Here is a 24,671-nt window from a genome sequence, read left to right as displayed (position 1 = left end):
GTCGGACGGCGTCCACAGCTCCGCGTCCGCAGCAGGTGCGCCTCTCCTCCTTCTCTCCTCTCTCTCAACAGCAGCTGGCGCGCGCATGCGTCGTAGTCAGCCCGTTCGCTCCGTCGCGGTCTCGGCGTAACAGGTGCGTGATAGCAGCGCGGTGGTACGTGGAAGGGCGCGCTGCTTGCGCATGCGCGCTCTCCCCCCCCGTACTGCTCTCCCTCTACTGCGCGCGCTGCAAATATAAAGCGGCTAGCGGTCGCTCGTGCTTCAGTCACTGCGTTGCTTTTTCCTTCCTTGGTTGACGCTTGCTCCCACGTTTACTCGTGTCTGCTACTCCAGCATCACGGAAGAAGCGATGGAAGCAACACTGCCTTCAACCAGTACTGAGGCCCCAATGCTCTCCATTTACTCGTCTTCCCCTCGGGGGAAGGAGCGGGAATTTTCATGCCCTCGGTGTATTTATAGCAAACTTTCAAGGAACGTTTCAATTAGCAGTGCCACACATTATGCATGCTAACACTGCACGTTGAAAACTTCGAAAACTTGTTAATTCAAAAACTGTGAACCTTGAAATTAATCTTTAGCGTACTTTGTGTGCCCGTGACACCTTGCCTCATTCAGCCTGTTCTTCTATTTTTTATTGGTAGTGTGAGCGAATAATTACGGTAGGTTGTAGAAAGCCGGTGTGCCAGCAGTACTTGTTATACCCGCTGGTTTAAAGGCCGCTTGTACTCCACGCAATGCCTGGTTTGAGAAGAGCTACCTACATACTTGGGAACCGAATTGGCACCATTTATGTTGTGTCCCGTGTAACACTCTCTAAGTGCTCGCAACGTCAACCGTAAATGGCACATCCCGCACTCATAATTTAATTGGCCACGAACACAATAATGGCACAATATATGCGATATTTAATGTAATTTTCCGTTCATTTTGTGTATATTGCATGTTTGCACGCTCAAAGTTTCGTGGAAAATATGGCGCGGGGCAGCTCTCTGCATGTTCAGTTATTGACAATGCCTCGTGCACAGCCACAACGGAAGACTCCAAAAAAACCTGGTTATTCAATGTCAAGTAGCACATTAAAACGATTCCATTTTTCAGATTGGCTGCAATGTGCTATACCGGGTGACATTTTAGTGGTAGTGATTCTTTTTGTATAAGCTTGCTTCTCGTCAAACGGTATCTGTAATACCCGGGGCACTCCCTTTTATTTATTTGGTGTTTAGTTGGTTAGGGATTCTAGTTTCTGAGGCTTTCAGTTCAGAGAAGCCCGCGGCAAAAGCGCGTGTTAGGGCTGTTTCGCTGTACAGCTCACGTCATGCCGGAAACGCTTGTGCCTATCGTCCAGGGGCTGTCACGCCCTCCCCTTACCCCACCCCTCACCCCCGTTACCACCTAGGCAGCGTTAAAAAGATAGTAGCAGGCAGTTTTGAGCCCAAATTCTTCTCACTGCTGTACCCTGGATAACTACTGTTCCGATGTGATATATTCAGGTGCACTGGTTTCAGAATTGCCACCGGCCCTGGGTGGCGAAGACGAGCAATGAAATTGACGACGGTTAGCTGTGGTCAAGATTTTTCTGGGACTTCGATCGCTTCGGGAGATATCAGTAGTCACGCTCGTCTTGAAAGGAAGGCCATCTCTATGTTCATATTTGGCTTGCCGAATCTATTGCATCTCGTGTACCAAGCGGTGCGTACTTACAACCAACTTTGCTTCCTGTGGATCCTTCTTCTGCTTCGTATCTAAAGTGACTGCTCTCCTGAAAAAAAACATTGAAATACGCCTGCCTTCTCGTCGGCGTTGTGTTAGCACTAAGCACGTCACTGCAGTGTTCTTCCACACGCACCAAGGCTTCATTTTTTCTGATCCCTCCACTCGAAGACTAAATTCGCGTAGATCGGTTTTCCGCGTGATATATAGTTCATACTCAGCAATTCCGGGTTTAAAATGGTGTAATATCCCCGCAGTATTTCTATGCCATCGTCACTGCGCTTGTTTATAATTTAGGAGAATAAAGAGTAGTTTTGGTGGTTAAACAATTTTTCAGCAGTGTGCCATCAGTTTGTTACCACTATTTCTAACCGATATAAACGTCCTGCTCTGAATAACAACTTGTCCTGCCTTCCTAAATCAAACCGCCATTGTTAATATCAAACATTTTAACACAACTTTGAAATCGCCGGCAACGTCAAAGTAACGTCTCGCCACTAAACAGAACAAGTTGTCCCTCCAATACCTAAGAACACACTGGAAATCAAGTGTTAGTGTTTTGTCGTGGCCCGACAGGTTTCACCTTGTTTTTCTTGCATAGGCACTGGTTCCGTACAAACACAAACCAGATCCCAAGCTTTCCTCCCGGATATGACAGTGTGTACCTCGCTCTGCGGCAAGCGTCAATTTCACAGCTTAGAAGCGGACCCGTAGGTACGGCAGGGCTGCACGGCTACGAAGCATTATCTGCATGCGTGAACGTGCGTGCTTGAAGCAGCAAGTGCTACTAGCTCCCGCGTTTACGTGAAGAGTGAACATCCCACGTGTGCGCTCACTGTTCTCAATATATAACAAGAGCAGGGGCGTCGTTAACCAAGTATAAGACCACTTGCCTCGCCGTTGATCATGACCCGCTGGACGTCCCTAAGGTTGACGTGAGCCAAGTGACTTAGCCTGAATCCGCTCTCGTCGAGGATGTACGTGATGCCGTTCTTCTGGTTCTCCTCGTCCTCCAGCAGCGCCTCGAAGCTCATAGAGAAGGCCCGGTAGATGTCGATCGTCTTGTGGATGCGGGGGTCCAGGGCACCTTCACGCGCCGAAAGGCGGATGACGTAAAAGAATTGGTGCCTTTGTCCCTGCCCGATGAGCTTGGCAGGGAGTAAGGACGAGCATGTTTTGTGCTAGATGACTCAGAAAGGCACATATGCGTATTGGCACAGTCAGTAGCTTGCCACAGAACAGGCATTTTTTAAATTATGGTCCAGAAAAACACTTCGAGATTTTTATTTTGAAGTCATATTTGATGCCTTAAGGGTGCACTAATTGAAGTAACTAACATCGTGAACAAGGACAGGAAAGAAGCAGGGTGTCAGAAAAAGCGCGCAGATCGGCTCATCGACTGCAAAGTTGGCGTGGTATACAAGATACCATTGCCTTGTGGCAAAAGGACAGGGCGGTGCGTAAACGACCGACTGCGAGAGCAAAGAGCAGCAGTACAATCAGTTGCGGGAGCTGGACATTTGGCTCATCACTGCCGCCCCTGCCTGTGTATTCAAAAGTTTGAAAACACAATCGTTTTGCGGAGCACCCGTGCGCGGATAGAGAAATATTCCAGAGATATCAAATTAAGAATAAGGCGGAGAGTTGTGTAAGCACCACTTCACTGGCAGTGTCAAAAAAGAACTCCGTTATCCAAAGAAGAAATCTGCATTTTAAAGTGATGTGCCAAGAGCATGGTTTTCGGTGAGTTTACGGTTCGATGTTTTGTAATTCTCCTTGATTTCCAGCGCCTGTCCCGCCAACATTTTTCTTTGGTATTCGCGTCTTTTTTTGTTCTTGTAAACAAGTCTCAGTTATACCAGTACATGATTGCCAGGCTTTCCGAACTATTGGCTTGTGCTCGCAGATGTCTTTCCAGCGCTCGTCAATGTTAATGAAACCGGTATAAATTGCCCGATATGATCGTAGCATTCGTGCATTGCTAGGATATCTTCAAGCACCCGTATACTTACCGGCTAGCCCAAACACGACTGTACGCCCCTGGCTGTCCTTTTCGAAAAGCGGGAAGAAGTACCTGAAGGAAAAAGAACGAAACTAGAAGTTATGTAAAAGCCAACGCTCTGGTAAGGTATAATGTAGTAGCGGAGGATTAGATCTTAATAAAAAAAAATTCACAACAAGAAATTATAAGAGAAGATGTTGCATAATTTTTCTTATCTGTTACGTAGCCATCATCATGTCCATAACGTAATTAGCCAAGTCCAGTCAAACGGCGGTGCTGGAAGCATTTCATTAAGCTATGGTGGCTTTGTAATGAAGGCGTATCTTTCGAGGCAAATCGTTACCGCATTGCCTTATTTGCAAATAAATACACTAGGAGAAGAGGCTATTTTATGGATAGCGGACTCATAGTTGATTGAACATATCCGTCGTGGCATGTTGATTGAACTGGACAATCTGTCAGTCATAGTGAAGCTTACCGTGTAGTTCAGAGTACATCTATCTTCAACATTTTATTTATTGAGGAGATGGGAATAAGGTGAGAGTAGTGTACACCGTATGCTTCCATACGGGGCAAACAAAAGAAACGTAATTTTTTTTTTTTTTTTTTTTGGGGGGGGGGGGGGTCAATTAAAGCGTTTATTTTGTGTGCGGACTGGCAGAGTAGCCGGGCTATTTCTTCTACATTAAGTGTGGTCATACATTTTAACTGTCGTAAGGTTGTTTTTTTTTTGTGTGTGTAGTAAACATTTTGGCGGCTTACAAAGACGAACCGTTCTGATCGCTGAGGGAATTTTCGTGCTTCGGGCTAGAAAAACGCTGATGAACAAACATTCTTTTTCGTTTGTTAAGTTTTCTTGTACAAAGTAAGACGATGATTACTCCATCAATTCTGTGGATCTTCTTGGCTTAAAATACCGATAAATACGAACGGTAAAAAAAAAAAAAAGATAGGACAAGTCAACACTGAACACAGCCGAGCAAAAAAGACAGGCTTCAACAGTAAATGAGGTATAGTTTAAGCGATTAGATTACCACCCGCCAGGCTCTTGACCGTTTCTTTTTTCTCTGGACTCTGTCCACGCTGTTGACATCCTCATACAGGTCAGGAATGCAGATGTGATGGTCGTTATCCTACCTCACTAAGAAAGCCGTTGGCCCTCTCTTTTTTCCAGCTTACGTTTAGGACGACTGCAATCTTTTAACTCGAACTGTTAACTTCTTTTTTTTGTATGTACTTAACCTCAGGTGGATAAAAATTCAGTTGAAACGCTAACTGAGTAGGTAACTATTCAACCAGTCCCGTTCTGCTACCCTAATTCTGTAGAGTTAGTAAGTAGATTTGGCTTGTTGCGTATACTATCTGATTCTCTAGTGATAATGATGAGGATGGTTTAGGTTTAATGGCTAAACTATCATCATTAGCACTATAGAATCAGATATTACATCCTCCTGGAACAATGGCAATCCCGCCGCGATGACTTTGAGTGCTTTAGATACTAAGTTACAACTTCGGGGACGCAAAAGATAACGGCCAGCTCCTTTTTCGTAATTCTAATGAGATAGAGGTTTAGAAGATAAGTAAAGGAGGTAGAGGGTAACTCGTACAAAATGTGTCGCCTTGCAGATAGTGTGGTATGGAGTTGCAAAGGTAAGCGAACCGGCACTACAGTGGAGGTGATACGAGGGCGCTTAGAAACGCATAGTTTTCCACAACCCTCACACGCGGGATGGCCCTATAATTCGCGATTACACTACCGCTGTAATTAGCCCGGGTTATTTTGCCTTCAAAGTCCGTAGGAGAATTTCTTTTCCCGGCTAAAAAAAGGGGGGTGGGCAACTTAGTACTCGTTATTGGCACTGCGTACCTGTACCGTTCCACTTAATCTACTTCGTTAACGACATCGATAAACAGAGCGCGGACGTCACGGTATAGCTCGACGGTACCCATGTTGGTCGCTGCAGAGCTCACCCCTTGGCTAGAAGGTCACGCAGGGACTCCTCGTAGATGTCGGGGCATTTGAAGAAGATGGGGTACTGCGTTCGCACGGTCAGGTATTTGTCCAGGGCGTCTTGCGCCGAGCTCATGCAGTACTTGCGCGCACGCAAGAACCTGAGCAGGAACTTGTCATCTGCAATAAAACGAGAGAGCCGACAAAAAAAACAACGCAATGAAACCGAGTTGTGTGACAGCGCACGGCAATGGTGGAAATAAAGACTGGGTGATGCTACGCATTTTTCTACATTACAGTCCGTCGCCTGGCACCTGGTCACATGGGGCATCGTTGACGCGCGTACTGAATAAGTACAGAATAATTGGCACTTTAGTAAAGCCATGTCATGATTCTTTGGTGGAAAGGATATATGGTGAAAAGAGAGCGAAAATTCAAGACAGGGACGTGAACTGGACAATGCTGACTCAGAAAACTGGAGTTTATTACAAAGCCCACTCACTGAAACTCGCCTGAAGGAGCGCGCGTGTTTGTGTTACGCCTAGCAATGGTCGCAAAATCAAGGTATAACATGCAAGAAATAATGTTTCCTCTTAACATCTACGCTGAGCCGTCTCATAGACGAATATCGTTTACGAAAATACGACGGCCGCTGAAAGTGGACCACGTAGAACTCTGCAGTGACACATTTCTCAGACCAGATACCGCTCATCAATTTCGATGTCCTCCTTTCCGCCGCACACCACCAAAGGCTTCCATTTCGAAACGACTCACAAGCCAGGAACTATCTCGTCGCGTAAGATATCATTTTAAATCCCGTGACTGAACTTATATCCTGCAGGTGGCCGCATTGCTTTCTCTATGACGTTTCAGGACAGGCCAAACAATTGGTGTTCTCAGTGCCGGGGGTGCTCCTCGGTATACCTCAAAAGAGCAAGCTGGTCATAGAATATCGACTGAGAAGCCCACCAGCAACAGCAACAGTGCGTGCCTATTTTAGGCCCCTTTTGCTTTTCTATTAATAGGAGCCTGTGAATACAATGCACGGTCTGGAGTATACCAAACCAACAGAGGCCAAGCAGGCTACCACCCCTTTGCTGCCGCGTCTATAGGCTCATGAACCATGCAACCGACGAAGCAACATTGTGCTTACAGGTCCCAAAGAAGAAGAAGAAACAATTTTCTCTGCACGATAAGGAAGTATTTACGCAGCCTCGCCCAGTGACGGGCTTTTTTCGTATACCCCCATGACAAATTCGGCATGGCCGCGGACTTCATTATTCGAAGCACGGAAAGTATAGGCAGTGAGCGGCAGGCCGCCGCACCTGAGTTTAGAACAAGCTTCCTCCACCCTGACCCTCACATTTCACTCGAGTGCACACTTGACCCTGACTGGTTGGGAAGCCTTCTTCGGTAAGGCACGTGAACACCACATGCGGCACATAGGGGCAGAACGGTATTCGGCGAGATCGGCGTGAGATGGGGGGCACGGCCGCTATAAAAGGCGCGCCAGGTGGCCATTCGTGGCTATAATTACCCCAGCCAAGTGCACGCGTACGTCGTTCGGTGGACCCAAGGGCTTGGCAGGGGGGAGAACATGAATAAAAGAATGCGGTGAGACCACTCGTATTCTGCGCAGGAAACCGTGCTGTTTGCACGTCTGTAGGATCGCCAAGATAGGACTCCTCACGCCCATGTCCACAATCCCGGCTGTGGGCTCGTCGGAGTACCTCGTTTCGAGCTGCTGATCTCAGTGGAAGCAAACATCGGCGCGCCAAAGTTTCACGGGGGCGTTGGCATCGAAATCGCGGTTCCTGAGCGCCAGGTCAGCGAAGAACAGGAACTTCGTGAAGTAAAGCCTAAGTAGAACACTTTCTTTTTCGCGTGAATATTTTGCCTTGTGTTTAAACTTGAATCAGGGGGACTAGTTTTGTTTCTTTGATAGAGGTATAGGGGAAGGAGGGGTAACGGGTCGACGAGGCTATCGTGGACCTCTTTACAAATAAAATGAAAAGGCGAGCTCTCTCTCTTCTGCATGACCTTTTCTGGGACATTCAGAGTGCTATCACAGATCATGGCTATGGCAGCGTTCTTTCGCCGTGGCAAACATGAAAGCAACTTATTAAAAGTTGCAATGGAGACCCCGCGTGCCCATTGTAACTGCAGCAGCTACTAACTACACATCTCGGCCGATATCGGGCGGCGTGCGTACGCAGAAATGGTGGTCTCTCTCAATAATCGTCATCAACAAGTAGAATAATGCAATCTGTGAACTATTCTGAAAAAGGTAAGTCCGCTCGCCGATCTTGGGTCGTGAACTTCCTTGTTATTGTGTTCCACGTGAGTCCGGCTATTCTGTAATCCGATTTTTGTGCACTATGCGCTCGTTTCGTGTTTTCTTTGTTCCTAGATTATTTATTTATTTATTTATTTATTTATTTATTTATTTATTTATTTATTTATTTATTTATTTATTTATTTATTTAAACTTTTTTGGGTGGGTTGTAATACGTGGGTGCTCATATTTATATGGTTACATTTGCTGGCGAGATTCAAGCCCTTCTGCAGTCCTAACCTGCTGTGTTGATCGCTCAACGTTCGTTCAGTCCCACTTTTGTTCGACCAAAGCAAACACGACTGAAGTCATGCAAGCTCTGTTTCGTCGTGTGCGTGTTTTTGTGATTGTTCTGCTGCTGCTGATTTCTGCAAGCGTTATGCAAGTGGATGCAAATCAACGGACATAGGCGAGGCGCTTGTGCTCTGCAGAACCCCCAGAAGACGTTGTCCTATAGTGACAGTTACACCACCGGAAATCGTCTGCACCGACAAAAATGGCACGTCCCTACGGGATGCTAAAGCTTGTTCCTAAAGGTCAACGAAGGACGCAAACTGGATGGACGTCTTTGGGAACGACGTGACTTCTTTCTAGACCAAACAAAGCGCGCCATACCCTTCCTTGTACGTGCTATTGGCTGTTGTGACACAGGAAACGGCGAACATATGCAAGCTGAAGTATTTTTATAAGAATGCTGACCGGTACTCGGGCCGCTCGGCCTTAGCCTCTTCGAATTAGTACGCAGCAGCGATTACTTTATGCGTTTCTTTTTGTCTTCCGTATTCACTTCACCGAACCAATACAAGTTTACCAAACGTGCTGCCATTCGCTAGACACACCATTTCGAAACAAAACATCAAGACTGCGCGCTCAAAAGTTCTCCCGAACCAGCTTTCTAATACTGAAGACGCGCAGCTATACTAGACTGCGGAGATGACCTTCCGTAAGTACTATTTCTCGGAGAATGAAACTTACCTCACTGTGCGCAAAGCGTGCACGTAGGCACAGCGTGCGTCATTCTGCACTCAAAGGCAAGCATGTGGCTCAACTCCACCACAATGCAACCGCTTGGTGAATATTTGCATGAACAATAAAATTTCGACGTATGGCGATTTGGTTCAAAAGTTCTGTCTGCCCAGTGGCATCACGCAGTGCAAGCATGGCGTTCTGCATTGCGGAATGGCACAGCGCAGACCACAGATTTGAGTCTAATGGCATGGACGTCGCTGTCATTCGCCGAATTTTGTTTGTTGACGGCGTGGATTGTTCATTCGAATGCATTGTGATGGAGCTGAGTCACGTGATTGCCATAGAGTGCCTGGATCCTTTACTTCAGGTGCCAACCACGGCTGTTGAAGGTGATGCAATGGACACGGCCCTTTAACGCCTTTATGGAGAACATGTATATGCCGGAGAAGTGGCCGGAAGGACCAGCATACTTATAAAAGAAGGAGGCGAACCTTCGGGAAGAAATTATTTCGCCACCTTAAAACAGACAACTGATTTTTGTGGAGTCTATTTTATTTATTCCGAACGAAAGGTGATCACTTAAAACACCTTGACCCGAAACTGTTTTGCTGATAGCCCCCCTAGAACTTTCGAAATCGAAACGTTTAGATCTACCAGGTAAACGTCTCCCGCCAAAAGGAATGCTATTAGCCATGACACTGAGCCGTGCACGACACAATTTTAACTGCACGTGAGATTAAAAGAGGTATTTAAAAACGTAAAAAGATAATATGCAGCCTTTCCTATTCCTTTATGCAATTTCTGAATCGCGCATTGAAAACGACGGAGTTATTTGGACACGTAACGTAGTGTCACGTTTAGACATCATGTTTCGCTCCCTTTCAGACTTCAGACGTTTTAATGCGAAATAAAAACCATTTCCCCGCTATATTTAGAAATTTTCTTGCGGTCACCCCAGTAAATAAAATTCTGGTTTCCATATGAGCTACATCTTATACACTCCACAAAAATCGCTTGTCGGTCCCTCCAAACGTAAAGGGCCGCACTCTCACTGCCTCCTACCCTGGTACGTCTCCGTACGCCCACCTGTTCTGCAGTTGACGAAGTGCGGCTGCTGCAGCACCCACTCTCGCAGCGCGTGGATGGCGCTCTGACGGAGCTCGTCGTTCTCCTCCTCCTCGGGCGGCAGGAACTCCTTGATGGGGTCCGCGAAGTCGTCCTCGAGGGCCAGCTGCTGCCGCATGCGCTCCTTCTCCTTCTCGAACTTCTTGATCAGCTTCTTGTCCTTCTTGGCCCGCCGACGGGCCTCCTCGGACGCTGCAGAGTCGGCACCGGCCGCCCCGCCACCGCCGCCGCCATTCATCATGGTGGGTGCCTCGTCCCGGCGAGCTTCGCCTGCGCACCGGGGAAGGTAAAAAAATGGTGGTGACGAGCTGCGAGGTATAACATTGTGAAGCACTGCTCACTTAACGGACAATCAGGTGCTCCTATTTTACGCTGCCAATACCTTTCTGACGCACCAGGAGTTAGAGTTGCACAAATATTCTTTTTGACTCCGAATCTCAAGACGTTCCGCGAAGACATGGCCGTGTACAGACAGCTTTAGACGAACACATTTCCGCATGGTACATTAATACACTTCATCGCCCAACTTTATACACATACAGTTGTGAATTCTGCCCAGATCCGTGCACTCTGTACCATGGATATGGTGTAGGAGTGCCGCCACACGCAAACCCTTGTTCCAAATCCCAACCTATCAAAATGAGCAGTGGGAGGGTCGGATTACCAGCTCCAACCGGGATCACCACTACCATTTGGTAGACCGGGCGAGACAGGCCGCCCAGAGCCAGGGCTTCTTGAACTAAGGAGGGCCCCCATTTGGTGGTCAACCAAACAACGTTGCTCCAGTAAGCGATTATTCCCCCTCCCTCTACCTTTACAGCGGGGGCCTAGGTGCGAAAGGGGGATGAGGAGAGTGGAGCCGGGCTGGGATGGTCCCTGTCCCGTAGTATAACCACATTGAGGCCGTCAGAGCACGAAATAACTGAAATAAAGCATTCGAGGGAAGATTTCGGACAGGTTTTATTCCACTACCACACCAGTGATACTGTCGTTGCAGACATATTTATAGCACACCGTCCAAGCCGGAGCATGACTAAAAAATATAAAGTGCAAACATTTCCACAAAAGCAAAGAAGGAAACCACAGGACGTGCGCTCGGGGGATCGAACAGAAAAAGGGAGGGAGAAACAAAACAATTTACTTGAGGCGAAGCTCGAGTTCTTGTTCTAGGACGCAAGACGATGGAGGAGCAAGGTTGTTGAGGGGTGTTAGACTAGGTCAACCCCCTTAAGTATAGGTGACATCAATGACCCTTGCTCGACTTCGACAAACTGTTTAAAAAGAATGTATTTATAGCGCATCTTCCTTTGTGATGTTTCTTTCACTGCGTGCCTCTATCGCTGAACTTGCGGTAAAAGTTCTTGAGCGACGAAGGCACTGTAATTTACATTTAGCCGCGCCTCTTCTACCTCCCACTGCGGATAAAAAATACCATGCTCTTCCTTGTTGCTTCGCTTTCAGCATCGGCCTTCCGTACGCCGTAGAAAGTACCTACAACTCTCAAGTGCTCATTAGCGCTTGGGTCACCCAACGAACAATGCTGGGAAAGCTGTTGGGACGAAAAACGCGCGTAGTCTGCCCTGTGTTACGGCATCATGAGGTACTACTTTTGTTTAACGGGGCTACCGGACACAATGGCTTCCTCTTCGTGCGTTTTTATCGTCTTTCTGGCTTGGATGCGGCAGCCCCATCATCGTGTTCTTCTGAGTTGTGGCGGACGAAAATAGGTGCCGAGATATAAACGATTCGCATGGGGTCCACAACCACCGCCTCATACGAGGCCTTTCCCGTTTGATCCCACCGCCGGCAAATGTTTTCCTAACCGTGCCTGCTTTCTTTTTGCAAAGGTTTGGAACGGGGGGGGGGGGGGGGTGTTCCTTGGAGCAAAGACCCGGCCATTGCACGCTTAGACGTTGGAGCACAAAAGAATTGCGTGCAGCCCATTCGAAGCTGGAGCCGTAAGGGCTGACATACCCGTGCGACTGCAATGTTTACGATGACAATGTTATACGCTGAGCTTTGGATGGAATGTGTATTACAGAAGCGTATAAGCGAGGAGAGCTCCCGTGGGTCACCGATGTGTATGTTTACCATGCAGTTGTGACTACTGCACACCGGACTATATGCACAGAAATCCTGAAGCACACGGGACTATAAAAACCACGTCCCTCAATTCCACTGGATACGCGTGGCCTGGCGCATATTCTCGACACTCTTTACGGCCGGCACGTGCTGCAGATAACTGCAGAAAAAAAAATAGGTGTGCACTGCGGCAAACAACCCGATCCACGCAGGGCTCGTAGCTCGGTGTGTTGTCCTCGTACACTCACTTCCAGACGTCTGACGGCCCTCGTCATCAGTAACGGCCAAAAGGGCACTGTTTCACCCGTCACGCGGCTGCGAACGACCTCTCTCAGTGCCGGGGTTTATTTTGTACAGGTTCTGTCGACAACGACTGTACTGCACGCGAGAGACTCGGGGAAGCACACGGTCCTGCGGCTGCATGGCCGTCGTGCAACCGGAGAACGGGTGACACTTTGTGCTACCTGCCGCCGTTGGCCCCTGTTCATCCCCCTTGTTCGTTCGTTCTCGGGGGCGCTGCGAGCGGCCGTCGAGTGCGGACGTGTGTCGCATCGGCTCCGCAAAAGTGTCGAGTTTTGGTGCGGAAGGATTTCGCCCAGCCTTCTGAAAAAGTGAGTAGTGCTTCAGCTCGATCGCCGGCATCATCCGGCGAAAGAATTTGGAAGATCGGGGCATTTTTCGGCGTTTTACGCCCACTTCAAGTCTCAACGTGGCCGATCGGCAGCTAGGCCTAACGGACCAGCGGTTAGGCCCAGCGACGGCCTCGGCCGTCGCAACGAACACCACTCCCGGCGCGGATCTCCTCGGGCCCGGGAACGCCGCCGATGTGAAGAACGGAGCAACGGAAGCATCCGAACATCTTCTGGCGGCAATGGAGGTGAACGAGATGGAAGACTCCGGTGACCACGTGGGCCTCACCGCCGGCCGTATGACCGTTCGAGTGCGGGGAACAACGATCGACGAGGCACTCTCGGCTAGCCAGGAGGAGGAAGAACACGCGGGATGGGTCGTCGCTACCCGACGTAGACGAAAGAAGAGCGAAGAGAGCACCTACAAGGACGGGCCGCCGGGCAAGGACCGGCAATCGCAGCAGCATCGTCCTCGCTCTCCCGGTAAGCGATCGCATGCAACGCGGGCGCAAATCACGCAGAGAGCTAACATCAAGCTCGCTAGAACGGCGCGCATGCCGAACTTGCCTGAAAATGACCACAAAATCATCGTCCGCCCGCGATGCGGCTTCGCTCTCGGGAGGCAGGATCTTCTTGAATTCGTGGCGGCCATGGCAGCCTCCGCCCAAATACCATTGGAAGAGACGCTGAAAGACACTGTCTGTCCTAACGTAGGGCAGAATATCATCGTCATCAGTACTCCAAGCCAAGAGAGAGCTAATCGATACGACAAGGTCAGGACGATCGCACTTCGAGGCAACAAATATGAAATTTTCGCATATCGTGCCGCGCCTAACGACACAGTCAAAGGCATCATATACGGTGTCCCGCCGGCATACACGCAGGCAGACATCAATGCATGCCTGCTGGGAGATCGCAATCCTACTGTACTCGCCGCTCATCGAATGGGGGAAACGAGCGCAATCATCATCTTATTCGAAGGACACAACGTTCCTCAGTACGTCAAATTCGCTAGCCTCATGATGAGGTGTCGATTATACAAGCAACACAAGGAAGTATGCCGGTCATGCGGGGAGATTGGGCATCGCAAGGACGTCTGCCCCCGCCCGGAAAAAAAGGTCTGCTTCGATTGCGGGTTACACAACCCGCCGGAAAACCACCAAGCTAGCTGCAAACCGCGGTGCAAACTATGTGGAGGCCCCCATCCATCCGGTACGGGAAAGTGCCGTAACAAATATAAAACCCCTTTTGTCGTACGCCAACGGCAAGCGGCGAGCAAGGAACGGCCACATAACGGCTCGAATGATAATACGGTCGGCTTCGACTTCCCAAAATTACCCGACCGGAGCGTCCGTGCTCAGGCACGGCAAAGGTCACAGAGCCGACACAGAGGCAAGAGCACGGAAAATAATAATGAACGAGGTCGCAGTCTCTCCAATAATCGAGCAACATGGGCGACGGTCACCTCTGGTTACCCTCCCCCAGCGCGAGGCGAGAAGAAACCAGCGCAAAGAAAGGCAAGCGGACCTCCTCCCCGCGGAAACAGAGAGGACAACGCCGGCGGCAGCGAAGTGGCCGCGCTCCGGGAAATCATAGTACAGCTGCAAGAGACTGTCAAGGAGCAGAAAGAAATGATTAATAGGCTGCTGGCGGCGCAATTGGGGCGCACGGCGGCACCGACGGAGAGGGCTCAAGAAACAGGCTGGCAACTCGGCAGTGTGCAGAGACCGCCGACCCTCACGCCAGCCCGTGAGCCAATCACTACATCGCCCCATCACCAACCGCCCAGTAAAATCAGAAAGCGAGCGGTGACAACGAACAACACCGACGAGGACGATATGACCGAAGAGCCATCTGCAGAGGAGACTAACAACGGCAATGCCAAGGAACCTTTCGTCAGCGAAGAGATCAGGATCCCATCGGTAGAGGACGCCGGCATCAACTACGGCGTCCGTATCCATAAATTAGGCAAACGAGTCGACAAACAGGCCGGGCAAATCAAAGCACTCGACGAGAAAGTCGCCTCCGTGGAAGCCAACATCAAGAAAGAAATTGCAGAACTCAAAAAACTCATAATCGACTCCCTTGCGGGTAAACAACATGGAGCGCCTATAACAACCCGTGATGATGGCTCCCAATAGGACTTTCTTCCGAATCTGGCACTGGAACGCCAATGGCTTCCAGCGCCGCAAGGCATTACTACAACAAATCTTGGGCACCATTGCGGAACCCCCGGAAATTATTATGATTCAGGAAACACATTCGGAAGATCCCCCCAAATTACCCGGATACCACGTGCACGCTGCGCCGCCTAGCGCGCGCGTTCACGGCAAAGGAGCGGCACAAGGTGTGTGCATATTCATCCGCAAAGGGATCACTTTCATCCCCCTCGACCCACCTCAGGGAAGCCAGACAGCACTCGAAATGTGTGCTATAGAAGTGGTCGTGGGTAAAAAGAGTCACCGGACTTCCCTGACCGCCGTGAACGTGTACAGCAACCCGCAACACGGCCACCAGAGATTCAAGACGATGTTTCAAAGGGCCCGACAACTCACCCCAGGCGCTCTATGCGTGGTGGGGGGGGATTTCAACTCGGCTCACAAGGAACTAGGGTACCCGCGTACGACGGCCAAAGGCAGAAATCTTCTGGAGGAAGCGGAGAATGCCGACTTCAACCTCTGTACAGATGCTTCGCAGCCCTCGCGTATCGGCACCTCAACGGTACGGGACACTACCCCAGATCTCGCCTTCATCCATGCGCCGACCGGGACGCCGGCTCGATGGAAAAACACGGGCATGAACCTCGGGAGTGACCACTATATTATAGAGGTCGGGCTTGAACTCCCCGTCCCGAGCGCGGCTCCTAGGGGACGAACGCATAGAATGACGGACTGGAACGCTTTCCGTGAGCTCAGCACCCACACGAGCTGCGGAAGCGTCGTCGAGTGGGCCGCGCAAGTAAACGAGACGGTCCGGCGAGCGACCACCGAAACGGTAACAGAGAGTGACATCCCCGCGTTGGACTCCCGCTTGGCCCACATGCTGGAGGCGCGAAGGTCGCTGCAGCGCAGATGGAAGAGGAACAGAACGAACAAGACACTACGCAAACGAGTCGCACGCCTCGGGAAAGAAATCGAGGCGTATAGCCGACATCTATCTAGACAGCATTGGTCTGCCATATGCAAAGAGGCAGACGGGCAGCTGCACGTGAGCCGCACCTGGCGACTCCTCCGTCACCTTCGGGACGAGCAGCAGAGCAAGTCGTATCAAAAACACAGACTTGAACAGATCCTGCACGCAGCCATCAAGCAGCAGGGCGAAGCCGGAGTCAAGGACTACCTAAGCAACAAATACATACCCTCAGCACCGGCAGTCACCCATCCGGAATACACTGGAGAGGACAACGCCATACTAGACGCTGACATTAGCGAGTTCGAGGTCCGCCGAGCCCTCAATGAGCTAAACTGCAAGTCGGCGGCGGGGCCAGACAGAATACAGAACAAGACGCTGCGGAACCTAGCGGATGGCGATGTCACAACGTTAACCAAATTCTTCAATGAGTGCTGGCGAACGGGATGCGTGCCCAAACAATGGAAGACTGCCCGCACAGTTCTGATTCCTAAACCGGGCAAGCCACCCAACATTGAGAACCTCAGGCCAATATCTCTCACCTCCTGTGTGGGAAAGGCCCTGGAGCACGTCTTAAATAATAGATGGCAGGACTACATGGAAAGCAGGGGTCTATACCCTTGCACAATGCTGGGCTTCCGCAGCAAGCTCAGCACCCAAGACGCCATGCTCCTATTGCAGAACGACTTGCTTGAACATCCCAGCACTGTCGACTGCAGAGCCATCTTGGGGCTCGACATCAAGAGCGCGTTTGATAACGTGCGCCACTCAGCCATCCTTCAGCAAGTCTGTCGAATTGGCCTGGGGAAGCGATCATACGACTACATACGATCTTTCCTGTCTTGCAGGACGGTGCAGCTACAGGCCGGGGAGCTGCAGCTCGAGGAGCGCGAACTAGGAGGACAGGGAACCCCACAAGGAGCGGTGATATCTCCATTCCTCTTTAACCTTGCCATGCTGCCAATCGCCGAGGGCCTGACTCGCATACCGTCCGTGAATCACACCATCTATGCGGACGACGTGACGATCTGGATGAACGGGGGCACGATTGGACACCTACAGACCACCCTACAACAGGCCATCGACTGCATCGAAGAACGACTTCAGGGTACGGGGTTGTACTGCTCTCCCCAGAAGTCTGAACTTCTCATTCTTCCCCCTGCGGGCCACTGGCGCCAGTCTGCGGCGAAAGAGGCCTCGGAGATCACGCTACGCACGAGAGACGGCGGCGTCATCCCGCACGTGAACGCCCTGCGTGTCCTCGGAATGCATATTAACACCGGCAGCGGAAACTCTTTAGCAGTGGACCGATTGATCACAAAGATAGGCATAGCGACCCGCCTCATAAAGCAAGTCGCCACCAGGAAGCAGGGAATGAAGGAAGCCAGTTTGCTCAGGTTGGCTCAGGCATTCGTCGTCAGCCACGTCGCTTACGTAGGGTCGTTCCATAAATGGCTCAGACATGAAAGGGATAAAATCAACGCCGCCATACGCAAGGCGTATAAAGCGATCATGGGTCTGCTCCCCGGGACCAGCAACGCTGCTCTAGCTGATCTGGGAATGCATAATACTTTGGAGGAGATCGGCGAAGCCCAGCGCACCTCGCAGCTCGTGCGACTCGGAGTCACCAAAACTGGCAGAACTATCTTGCGCAAACTGGGCCTAACCTCTCCGGAGGGAACCAGTTCAGCAGCGGAAGAGAAAGAAGATGATTACCCGAAGCACGATGAAAGACGAAAGCGTCTCCATTCGTTGCAACTAGTCGTCCCTCCGCCTCCCCGCAACGTCCAGCCGGGGACCGACGACGGACGCCGGAAGGCGCGAGCAAACGCTCTGGCGCACACGTACGAAAACGACGCTGACGCGTACTATGTTGACGCAGCAGCGTACCCTCACAGAGTAGGGACATATGCGCTCTCGGTCGTACGAGCAAGCACCGGGGAGTGTGTTGCTGCTGGCAGCGTACGAGTGGATACGGCAACACAAGCCGAGGAGGCGGCCATCGCATTGGCGCTCACGTGCCGACCCCTACAAGTCAGCACAGTCCTTAGCGACTCGTTGACAGCAATCAACAACTACAGCAGGATGACGGTGGGCCGTGTCGCTCACGAAATACTACCTCCGCACAGAGGCGGTCGGGTTTACCTCCGCTGGTTCCCGGCTCACGTCGGTCGACTACAGAGAGGCACTCCCAACCGAAACGAAGATGCCGACACCATCGCGCGCGAGCTCGCACACCGCGCGACGGCATACGGACCTTCGACAACGGACGGGGACGCGGTTGCCAGCCGCGACGACCACGAGAACGACTTCAGCCCTATCACCGGGTACAGTGACGTGCTCGAGTGGTACAGGGCGCGAAGGCGAAAGATGGCCCGACCACATCGTAGTCTCACTAGAGAAGAAGAAGTACATCTCCGCCAACTCCAGACGAGATCGGTGCTCACCCCAGCCTTGGCGCAACATGTGTGCCCTGGACTCTATCCGTCGAACATGTGCAGTGTGTGTGGTGTGGTGATCGCGGACTTACCCCACGTGCTATGGGGATGTGATGAACATGAACGCAGGGGACATCCACGGACCATCCCCGAGTGGGTGACTCTAGGACTGGTGGCTAAGGACTTTGCATCGCAATCCGCGGTAACTCAGCTGCTGGCGACGGCTCTGGGTACGCAGCGGCGGACCGAGCAGGAGGCCGGTCGCCTCACCGGCGCCCCCGGCACTCCTCGCGCTCCGCTCGCGGGACCTTGAAGACGATCGTCCAGTCCCGTGTCCCTGGACACTAAGGTCAGGGCGGAACCCTGTGAGGTGCTCCCCCTGAAGCCGGGTTACTTATAATAAAGTCTCTCTCTCTCTCTCTCTCTCTCGTTCGTTCTCGCATGCGTGAGCTCACGAGCTCTTCGCGACCCGCTTCTCGTGTGTAAGCTGGTTCTGTCGGAGTGCGTTACTTCTACAGTTTTCTCGCTCTCGCCGGCGCGCTTCTTTTCACTTTTCTCTGTACCATATTCGCAACACCCTCGCAGCTCCGGCGTAACATTTTAAAATATTGTTCTTCCAACGCCTCGTCCCACACAAGGGACGCCAATGGAGGGCATGGACCACCATTTCGTCTTAGATCGACTTGAGAAAAGAGGTTGTCTTTTTACGTTGGGCTGGAGTGCTCCGTGAACGCAGCGCTAAACCACCGCTTCCGCAATTCGCCACTTGTTTTACCCTGTGCAGATGACAGAAAAAGAAAGCTAGCTCAGTAGTGTATTTACGCAGTTGTAATGCGAAGCAGAATGTTCATCTCAAGCAGTGTATCTTTCCTTTTCTCGGCACAAGTCTTAATTGTTTGAATAATTGGCCAATTACAGACGTTTAGTACATATATAAAAAAAAGAAGGAAACAGAATGTATTAGAACATCTAACGGAACATGTCCGCAGCGGTTCATTCAGCTTCTCGCGAAGAGAGTGAGCGGCATGGGGGACTGTTAAAAACTCAGGTATCAGAATCATAAAGTGCAGCGAAACACATCAGTAGATAAATTTTGCCATAACAACCCTCTCCCCCCCCCCCCCCGCCCCTTTTTTCAAATATGCAGCGTGAAATCGGGTTCTGTCCAGCCCACACACACACACACACCAATACCTGACGAAATGCTTACTTTACAAAAAAAATGTCTCTTTGGCGTATTCAAAATAAGCCCACTTATCAGTGGGCCTCTTCGATTATCAGTCCAGGATCGTCCGCGGACTGCCCGAGACGCGACCAGGCGCTCGATTTTCCCATGTATTCCTATGGGGCATCCGGTCCGAACGCAGTCCTCGGACTGCCCGCGGACCGTCCAGGACTGGTAAATCAAGGATGTCCAATATAATTCTTTGCCGTAGATGCACGCAGACATAATGCTGTGAGTGAGATAGACAGTTTGGACACTAGCCAGATTGGAATAAGAAATCGAGTGATCCCCAGCCGGATACTCTAACGGCTGTGCTACTGGAAGAACCTGTCCATGATAGCTAAGAGCTCATGGTCGTTAGTTCCGATGTTTGTATGACGTCACATAACGTCAATTCACCCAAAATCTCGCCCGAGCACTTTTTGCTAACAAACCCACAAGGTAGAAAACGCTTCGCGCAGGTGGTTCCTTCTGTTGTCGGAAGGGGGAGAACAAGAGCGACTGTAGTCACGTCCTTACTCCATGGTCACGTCTTTCCCATCCCATGTAGACAGCGCAGCCTCATTCACTAACATTCTGAGCTACTTTGTTGTTTTGTTCTTGCATTTGTTTATTGCTTCTCCAGTCTAAACATGCTGCTGGTCGCAGCAGGGGATAGCGTTAGCAAAGCAGTAGTCTCGGAATCCTGCCTGCGCATCACTGAAGAGCTCACTACACCGAGATTCCCCTTCACGCTGATTCGAACACTGTGGTGTGCGGTAGGAAACTGTCATCTTCGGTGAAGTTCTGCGTCATCCGAACACCTGACTATTCCTTCCTTCATTGATACATTGATCGACCCGTTCTGTGCTGCCCAGTTTTTGCGAGCCTGACAAAGCTGGCTTGAACTTTTTGGTTGTGTAAGTTTGGCCAAGAGGTTTCTCCGATGTACTGAAAAATGCGATTTCAGGAATCATGAGCATTTTCCATATTTTCCATTACATGCCGTATCCCCGTGGTGTGAGTTCTCATTGCCACGAGCAGGCGGTAAATGTCATAATAGCCAGGCGAGCGAGATAAATGCAGTTACTGCAACGCCAAGGAGGCTGGTTGTTATTACATGTTTGCATGCAGTGTCGCGTTTTTCACGTACCATCTCTTCGCGTAGTTAAGGGAGGCACTAGCTAAGTTAAAAGAGAAACGCTAGCTTCTCATTTGAAAGATAACGAGTTCCCGATATATATAAATACCCTTCTCTGAGGAGCGCATATCACATGGCCCGGGTAATATGGCATCGACGTCATTGGAAAACTTCCGCATGGAAGTATATCCCAGCAATCCTCCAAATAACGAAATAAAAAGCAATTCATTTTGTAATGCCCCCCCCGCCCCCTCAAGAAAAAAAACACGGCATGCCGTACTGCCCCCGTCCTACCTGTCGCAACACCACACTGGCCGTAAATCCGTGAAGCGCGTTTACAACCTCCGTTGTAAGCTTTTCTCTCTACACAATGATTTGGAAGTACCCGTGCAGAACGGGTTAACGAATTCCGTTGCACAGCGCAAGCGACTTTTTCCTTTCCCTCTGGGACCGTACGACGCCCAAAGGCGGAGGCGGCGCCGACGACCATCGAGTCCAACGTCTTCCGTGTCTATGGGGCTTCGCGGATGCCGGGCACCGTGCCGTGACAAACGCATCACAGCCGCGTTCTTACCGCGCGCAACGCAATGAACGCGTATCCGCGGCCGGTACTCACGGTGAAACACGCGTGCGTGGCTGCTTCGGCGACTCGCCGCTTCATGGTGCATCCGAAGAGGAAGGAAGAACCATGTTGTACGGAAACGGATCGCTGGCAATGCCGCTCCCTTCGTCGGGGGTCTCCGGTTATTCGACAGTTTTGTTGCTTTTCCTCCTTTACGGCCGCCCGCTGAGTGTCCCACCCTTCCTGATGTTCGCACACGAAGGGCCACGTCTATTCGAAGCTGCTCATTAGAAAGTCGCGCGTGCGTTCATTGTGCTCCAGGAAGCATCGCTCGCATGCCTTTTTTTCTCGCTTTACTTTTTTGACGGTGTGTTCGGCGAGCAGTTGCGTCGTGTTCGCCTGGCTGTGCGTGTCTCTCGACAAAAACAATGCTCACTGCTTTCAGGAAACGACGTTCAACTCGCGCACTGCGGTGTGCGTGATACTAGGTACCAGACGGCGCTTCCGCGACCTCCACGATGCCAACTTTACTCCACTACCGCGACGTTTTTGTAGAGCTGGATGCACAGGAATTCTCTAGCTTCTTATGTATATTGCATAAAACGCATACTGATGTATGCATATTAGTATTACCTGCACAAGCTTTTCCCAGGGCAGATACATATTGCTGGAGAGACTGCGTGGAGCGTCATTTGACGTAACCTTGGTTTATTTTTTACGTCGTTTTTTTTCCCTCTGTATTTATATTCGTGAGGGAAGTTTCCTCTGGGAAAAGTAAGAAAAACACACGCTGTTTAAATGCAGGACCTTACAGGTCGTAGCTAACACGGCGTGTTCAAGTTGTGCTGCTAAGGCGTTCTGCTGCTGAGCCCAAGGACGCGAGTTCGATTCCTGGCCGCTTTGGCCGCTTCGGCCGCTTTTATGAGAGAGGCGGAAAGGGAAAACACCCGCGTGTTCGAGATTTCGGCGCAGGTTACAGATCCCCAGGTGGTTAAAATTAATCCGGAGCCCTGGGCTGCGGCGCGCCTCATCTTCTGTGTAGCGTCGGCGCGTTAATCCTCAAAATCATAATCAAGTGGATTAATAATTCATGCGATTTATATAGGACAAGCGCGCTACCTAAAGGTATTTAAATTTGCCTCTGTTACGATGCGTGCACACCGTATACGACTCTTTCAAAAAAGGCCAAGTTTATCGTGGCCGCGATATTGGGTGAAGGCTTTCAAGCTGTCGCTTTGTTTAGCTACCCAAGGTTCACGTTGTCAGAATACACGCCTGAACTTTTTCTTTTATCTCAGCCTTATCACAATGCATTAGAAATATTAATCTTTCTCTACCACCTCAAGGTGCAGTCTTTTTGCTAACCTCCTTAAATATAAATACGATGCAAAACATATCACTAGGGACTAAACCAGAGTCCGAATTCGTTGTTGCCACTCATCAGGGCAATATGGCTACGAAATGAGCCAGAAGCATTCATTCCAAGGGGTGAGCGACACTGGTCATATCAGCTCTTTCCGCATAACCTGACAAGTCAGTGCGTTTAGCATCCCAGAAAATTATGAAATTTTGAAATTTTGAAAATTATGAAATTATGAAATTCCATGTTACTTGATTCAAGACATTTTATGCATGCATTCACTGTACTCTTGCGCAGCTTAATCGCATTTCAGGCCACCCAAAAAACAAATATAATTGGTAATCGACATTAAGAACACGCCTCACAAGAGAGTTTTACAAAAGCAAGGCTATTTGGCCTTCTTCGCGTGTCGCTCTGTCATCTGCCACGTGCCGCGTTGCTGCTCCTTTCGGGTCATACGAACAATGCCGCTCACACGACGGAAGAACGAGCAGAAAAACCACTTACGTTAGGCGGGTACCAGCTGATCTCGTCCACCGCCGAAAACAGTTCTGCGTTGTTCATAAGTCACATATGCACGCCACCCAACAAGCCCAAGTTTTTTGTTCACTGCTGCCGTTCGTTGATATATGCCTACTACTGCCCGTTATGAACTACCTATATAGACAAAAAAACACAGCCACTTTTACGCGTGACCGTATATCCCAACCCTGGCTGGCGCGCGTCCTGGTGTATGAAGCCATTCAGTCAAAAGCGCGTGAAAGGGAAAATGAATATGTTGGGTCCCAAGCCAGCACAGTATTACACGTCCACAGGGTTGCGCATACCCGCTGAGGTACTTTGGAGAGAAATTTATAGAACGGCCAACCAAATCGACCACTTCGACTGGTCAGTCAGTCAGTCAATAAATAAAAATAAATAAATAAATAAATAAATAAATAAATAAATAAATAAATAAATAAATAAATAAATCGATCAATTGATCGATCAATCGATCGATCAATCAACGTTTAAGGGCGCCACCAGAAAATGAATATGCCCACGCATAATGACACCGGCATGCGCCGGCGTGAGCCAGGAAAGCGTTTCTAGGTAACATCGTTGCGTTGTAGTTCGAAGCCTGTGAATCAAGGTCACAGAGGGGAATGAATGCCACGCGAGCGAGCAAACGCGTTGCTAAGCAACACCAATGATGGTTGGCGCGGGCCCAGTGCCGGCTGGAGCGTTCTAAGCCCGTCGATCATGCACAACCAAGCGACGCTGCCCACGCTCCAGTGCTACTACTCGCAGTCACCTCAGTCAAACGACGGATTTAAATTTTAAGCGTGAGCGTATATGCTCTAACCTCGGACGCCCGTGTCGCGGGTGTATGAATCTCGAGGTTAAATAAGGCACAGCGCCAAGAAAGAAGTCCCCCCCCTCTCCACTCCCACGCCGTGCACGCATAAACCACGAATCGGTCATGAGCGCTTCCTTAGAAGTGAAAGACACTGTCGAACATGTCGCTCTGAAAGCCCTTTAAGCTGAAAAAGCGCTATTCGCCGCCTTCGGCGTTCCAAGCGGTTGAATTTCTGTTCAGCCGGAAGGGATTCGCAGCTACTCGACCAGCTGGAGCTGGCGGCAACGGAGGCGGCAGCGGCCTTCCGTTGTTTTCGCGCCCATTCACGCTTCTGTTACGGATGACGCCTCTTCAGTTTCCACCCTTGTTGCTCCAAGCGAACGACACGCGTCCGTCCCCCAGCGAGTTAACCCCTCGAAGGCCTCGACCTTTATACTAGCAGACCCGCACGGGGGTGTGCCTTTCGCTGCCCAGTTGTAGGCGTCTTATTGTCTGTGAAACACAATAACCCAGATCCAAACCTCTCAATTGCTCTGGACCGCTGATAGGGCGCATTGAGCCATGACACTCTCCCGTTTAAATCTGCCACCACCCCAGAGTGTATGTCATCGGTAGCGGAATCAAGTCCTGCAGTGTGTGCATCCCCGTCGCTCCACCCCCAACCCGTGCACGCCTAAACCGGCAACCGGGAATGG

The 24,671-nt window shown here is 50.4% G+C and overlaps 1 protein-coding gene across 1 annotated transcript in view; it reads right to left on the bottom strand.

Annotated features, from left to right (window-relative positions):
- The window catches only part of LOC144170478 (clavesin-2-like), a 52,898-nt gene that overhangs the window by 2,546 nt on the left and 25,681 nt on the right, over window positions 1-24,671 (bottom strand). The window contains exons 2-5 of the mRNA XM_077700309.1: window positions 10,054-10,362; window positions 5,684-5,843; window positions 3,723-3,784; window positions 2,604-2,797 (exon numbers count right to left, since the gene is read on the bottom strand). Of these exons, the coding sequence (XP_077556435.1) occupies window positions 2,604-2,797; window positions 3,723-3,784; window positions 5,684-5,843; window positions 10,054-10,333 (696 nt within the window). The 5' untranslated portion in view covers window positions 10,334-10,362. The remainder of the gene's footprint in view (window positions 1-2,603; window positions 2,798-3,722; window positions 3,785-5,683; window positions 5,844-10,053; window positions 10,363-24,671) is intronic.

Source organism: Haemaphysalis longicornis, unplaced genomic scaffold (assembly GCF_048455015.1).
Source record: "Haemaphysalis longicornis isolate Haplotype H1 unplaced genomic scaffold, Haemaphysalis longicornis Haplotype H1 scaffold_2, whole genome shotgun sequence".
NCBI classification, from domain to species: Eukaryota; Metazoa; Arthropoda; class Arachnida; order Ixodida; family Ixodidae; genus Haemaphysalis; species Haemaphysalis longicornis.
This window is presented reverse-complemented; position numbering and strand designations above follow the sequence as displayed.